This window comes from Lithobates pipiens, unplaced genomic scaffold (genome assembly GCF_037356315.1).
Source record: "Lithobates pipiens isolate NorthernLeopardFrog02 unplaced genomic scaffold, aLitPip1_a1.2 Scaffold_25, whole genome shotgun sequence".
Lineage (NCBI taxonomy): Eukaryota > Metazoa > Chordata > Amphibia > Anura > Ranidae > Lithobates > Lithobates pipiens.
Window position 1 is genome coordinate 226,685,762 of NW_027507787.1, and position 5,693 is coordinate 226,691,454.

Sequence of the window (5,693 nt, forward strand, 5' to 3'; positions counted from 1 at the left end):
TTCTACCCCTTCAATTTTACCAACTAGTTTCCCCTCACACCCCTCTTTGCTTTGCTGGAGAAAATGTAGTCAAGGAGGCTCTTTAGTATACAAATGGTGGCATTATTTCATTGGTCACCCATATTTCTCAGAACCCAACTTTGATTCTTGTGCTTTTGGGGATCTCCATTGATAATTTTCTCCCTCGCACAAGACATTTTGTGACTCACACACTCATAGCTGCCAGACTTGAGTTGGCGAGAGCCTGGAAACAAACAGAAGCCCTGAGGCTATACTCAGTCATTTGTACTCCTAACACTCAGGCATCTTTTAAAAATATGTTTGCCTATATACACTGCTCAGCTCATACGTTCCAGTTGAATTGGGAATGTTGGCTCTTGGACAAGAGATGTACTCTCTAACAACTCAGAACAACTCAGGCTCCACTTTAATTTGAATATTATCTTTAACTTAACCTATTACCTGCATATCAGGCATCCACAATGGCATCTTTTATGATATACACACCTATCATGCAGTTGAGACCCCTTCTATCTCCTTTAGTTAATAGTCATCCCTTTGTCCTTTCCATTCTCCCATCTTGTTTTGCCTTTCATTAGAAACGGTGTGAGACATCTTTGCAAGTAAGGATAGTGTAGTAAAAATAGAAAACTTCAAATGATCAGGTTGTAACAGCAGAAGGACAGCCTGGACAGCCTGGACTCCACTTGTGCCAGCCAAGAACAGGAAATTGATGCCATACGGGCACAAGGTCACTAAACCTGGATAACCAGTCTGAGAAATATTACTCATACAGATAGCTGTATCAGATTCAGAATCTTGTAGACTTAGGTGGATTAGGAGATCCATAATAAAGTACGGCCAACAGAGCTACAGATTCCCCATAATGCTATCAAGAAAGCATGGACAAAGCAACCCCTGAAGAGCAGTGCGGGATTCAACTCTGTGGAAGCCCCTAGACCAGTGATTCTCAACCAGGGTTCCGTGAAACTGTAGGGTTCCTCCAGAGGTTGCTAGGGGTTCCTTCAGCATTGGGCCATTTCTGCCTCTCGGATAAGTTCCCACCAACACCGTTCATCTTTTTAGCTATCTGTAAGGAGGTATTTCTTCCCAATGACCATAAGTGTAAGGACCATTCTTTCCACTGACCATCACACTAATGTATCATGAGTTGTAGATTTCAAATTTTTAGCAGGGGTTCCCCGAGACTGGAGAACTATTTCAAGGGTTCCTCTGTGTTGAAAAGGTTGAGAAAGGCTGCCCTAAACAGTCTAGATCTTTAGGCCCCCTCACAGGTTTCTTGAGATTTCTTGTGTGTGCTCTAGTGGGATAACATTGTGCTGTAGTAGTGTGCACATCAGCTGCTAGATGGAGATGACAATCACTATTGTACATTACACGTACTTAGGTTGCACCAAATTTTTTTACAAATTGACAGCTGAAAGAAAATGAAAAGAAAGATGAACAGTAACTTACAAAGCCATCCACAACCTGACCCCCAGCTACATCACTAACCTGGTCTTAAAATACCAACTAAATCATCCTCTTCACTCCTCCCAAGACCTACTGCTCTTTAGCTCTCTTGTTATCTCATTCCATGCTTGCCTCCAGGACTTCTCCCCAGCCTCTCCCATCCTCTGGAATGCTTTAACCCAATCTGTTTGACTATCTCCTACTTTGTCTACTTTCAGATGATCCCTGAAAATCCTTCTCTTAAGAGAAGCCTATCTGGACCCCTCCTAACAACTGTACATTTATTTTCTCCATCAGCTCATCCCCCACAGTTATTAATTAACTCTTGTACCTCTTGACCTTCCCTCTTAGATTGTAAGCTCTAATGAGCGGGACCCTCTGATTCCTCCTGTATTGAAAATGTATTGTATTTGCACTGTCTACTCTCAAGTTGTAAAGTGCTGTGTAAACTGTTGGAGCTATATAAATCCTGTATAATAATTATAATAATAATAATATTTGGTGATCCAGCAGTGCTGATGAGGGATTTTTAACACTGTGCCAAATCGGTGTTAAAATGGTCTGTTCCTTTATGCACATGGCTCTAATACAGTAGATTTTTTACAATATATGGCAAATTATTATTCATGAATCATGTTCCATTTCCTTTTTAGATTTTTTACAGCATTTAAAATATTTTTGTTTCTCAAAGTGTAGACAAATGGATTGAACAATGGAACCACTGCCGTATAAAGCAAGGTCAGCAGCTTGTCCAGTTCCTTGGATCCTTCAGATTCTGGTTTGCCATACAATATAATGATTGGACCATAGAATAATATTACTGTGGTGAGGTGGGAGGTACAACTGGAACAAGCTTTCAATCGTCCCTCTGAGGAATGAATTTTCAGTATGGCGGAGATGATGAATATGTAGGAGGTCATAATAAGCAGAAAAGGAAAAGATGCCAACAGTACATCCTCACATAACATAAGCATGTTTCTACTTGTAGCATCACTAGAAGTTATCGCATTCAGTGTTTTCTGATCACAAAAGAAATGGTCAACTTTTTGTGTGAGGCAGAAGGATAACAGAGAGGTGGATAACACATTGATTGCTGCATAAGTCACAGATATGAGCCAAGGGGACATAGCCAATAAAATGCATACATCTTTACTCATGAGTAAAGAGTATTGTAATGGCTTACAGATTGCTACATATCGGTCATAGGACATGGAGGCCAGTAGAAGCAAATCACAAACACCTGACAATGAGAAAAAGTACACCTGAGCCATACAGGCAGAGAAAGACATCCGGTTGTCATGGGTTAGCAGTATGGAGAGAAGTTTTGGAAGAGTAACTGAAACATATATAACATCACTAATAGCAAGATTACTCAAAAAGAAATACATTGGATTATGGAGCTGGGGAACCAGACACACCAATAGAGCAATGGTCGTGTTTCCAAGAACAGTCATCAGATACATCAATAGAACTGCAGTGAAAAGAAGACATTTTCCAGTTTCAGAGATGGAAAATGCTGAAATGAAGAACATGTTTTGTGTGCTGTTCGTGCATTCCTCCATCTTCCTTTCATAAAATAAAAAGAAAATATAATTGTTACTTTTTGAATATATTTAAAATGAAAAGTATTTGTTAATAAAATATGCTTTGAATTTTACATATGAACAGCTAAGAAGGAATCCTGTACATGATCGACCAAAAGTACGATTGAACAGGTTGGTCTAATCCTGTCATTTCACCTGGATAACTACCTTAGCCAAATCAGTCAATAGCTTTATCTTTTAAAACACTGACACTAAATTCAATATCATCTTCAAGAGCTACTGCTGCAGAAAAATCCTCTTTATCTAACACACGTCTGGTAGTATCAGGGGCTGGATTCCCCAGCGAACATAGTAATGATGTAGGTGCCTGGCAGAAGGAGCTAGAGCGCTTGGCAGAAGACCAGAAATCTGACACTCCTGGAAATGTGTCAGATAAAGAGGATTTTCTGGGCACTGTAGCTTGTAAAGAGCAAACACTGGTGCCACAAGAGGTCTGGTACCTGTATTTTCTGTTTTTAAACCCCAGGTCTTCTTTCCCCTATTTTTCCAATAAGGAGACTTCCTGTGTCATTGTTTCCCGTTTGTGCTGGAGACCACTCAGGACTGACTGAATCAGTCACTGGTCGTGGATGGGTGGTTGTGTAGGCAAGTAAGAAGGAATCCCCCCTGTAGGTTATGTCTTAAGTCATGGTAATAAAACCTCTTGGGGTATGGGCTGCTGTCTTTTTGGTGCGGCCTTATAGTCGATTCCACATGTAGACTTGGAAAAGTAGGAAGGGAGGAGCGCCCAATGTCCAAAAAAATGTTGATTTGAAAATAGGCAAAAAAGGTATTTGTTGGTAAAATCCACAAGTACATTTAGTAAATCAAATCCAACGTGTTTCAGGGGAGAGGACCCCTTCTTCAAGGTTGTTGCTGCATGCTATTTCAATGGGAAAAAGCTTCTAAGATGGAGAGATATTTGAAAGGTATCAGAAGGCAGATTGATAGAATGACAGCCATGGTTGCAGGTGTGTGATTGTTTAAAAAGTTTACTGTCCAGCTCTCCACTTGTTTGGCCTTGCCCAATGCATTATCATGTGTAAAGGTTTCCCTGAACTGCCTGTCAGGAAGTACTTCACTACAAGTTACCTGACTGTCCCCCTCAAAACTATATTGCATCATCACTGGCAGCGTGCAAAGTACATTCATGCTCCGTCCTTTTAGCTGTTATCAATTTCTTGCCCTGAGGTGTGTATTTGAAAGCAGACACTCACCAGTTTCCACTCTTGGTCCCTCCATGCCTTGAACTTTAACACATTATCCTCTTTCTATGCACATGCAGGCAGCATCTTAACATCGAGTTGTAGTTCTCAACCAGAGCATACACGAAAGGGTGGCTCCAATCTGCAAGGTAATTGAGCCACCAAAGAAGAGGAAACCTAGGGCAGTGATGTTTGAACCGGCTCAAAGAGGATGAAAGGCAAAATTATAAAGCAGCAGCTGACAAAGTGCTGATTTTATACTTTTATAGGTTGCAGTGCCAAAATTTAATATGAAAACAATCAACAAGTGAGAAGAAAAGAGAAATCCCCAAAAAAGTCATTCACCATGAAACTCAAGTGAATGTGTAAGAAAGTGTCCCTTTAAGAGCAAATATCATATATTATAATATAATAAAGTCTCCTAATACAATCCATGTCTGTGTATTTTTTTCCACCAAATAAAGGATAATGACAGCACTGTGTTATCCAGCCACCATCCACCATCAATGCACACTTACCGACTCCCTGCATGTAGGTAAGCAGCAAACAACACATGTAAAGCATAAAGCCAACAAGCTCTGTAGGACTTCCTCAGTTACAGGTGTAGGAGCAGAATGAACCTCTTCTTCAGAAAGCCATCCACAGTTGAACAGAGCTGGGTGAAAAAAAAGCTCACGATGCGTAGCCACCTAAGGACTATATAGCATAGTATTTTATTAAAAGGATTAATCTTGCGTTACATAGAGTAAAAAGGCATATAGATACCATGTAATAACCCAAAAAAGTTGTGCTATACAATATGTACCAGAACGGTATGAAGTATAAAGTGACACAGTGTGAATCAATATCAATAATTATACACAACAGTGATTATACACAACAATAATCTTATATTCAAATGTCCATATCACATCCATAAGTGATCAGTTCTAAAATGTGTAGAATTTTTTTCCATGTGGTATATGAAAAAAAGGAAAGGTACTTCAACGGAATTTCACCACCAAAGATCAAAAAGGGCCTCATGTGATGCCCATCAACTTGTTAATGGGGATGCAGAAACGATGGACCATCTATCCATCTATCTCTAGAATGGTCAAACATGCTTGCAGATGCACCTCTGCATGGTATGGTAGGTGATGAGGCCTTCTATGGATCACTGGAGCATGCTGGTGTTAAGGGAATACATCCAATAATATCACACTCCCATAGGAGAAAAATATAGTAGCTATGTAGAAGGAAAGACCAATATCTCCAGAAGTTTCTCCTTAAACTTCTTGTCTGTCTTTGACTGCAGCACCATGAGAGAGCTCCAGTGATCCATAGAGAGCCTCATCACCTACCATACCCTGCAGAGGTTCATCTGCAAGCATTTTTGATCATTCTAGAGATAGATGGTCCATCGTTTCTGGTAAGCGTCCACATTAGCAAAGTG

The 5,693-nt window shown here is 40.2% G+C and overlaps 1 protein-coding gene across 1 annotated transcript; it reads right to left on the reverse strand.

The window, feature by feature from the left end:
- Positions 1-330: 330 nt before the first annotated feature.
- On the reverse strand, positions 331-3,035 carry LOC143930001 (olfactory receptor 1J21-like). The gene has a single exon (XM_077453909.1). The coding sequence runs from the start codon at positions 3,033-3,035 to the stop codon at positions 2,094-2,096; it is 942 nt and encodes a 313-aa protein (XP_077310035.1). The 3' UTR covers positions 331-2,093.
- Between the last annotated feature and the right edge of the window lie 2,658 nt (positions 3,036-5,693).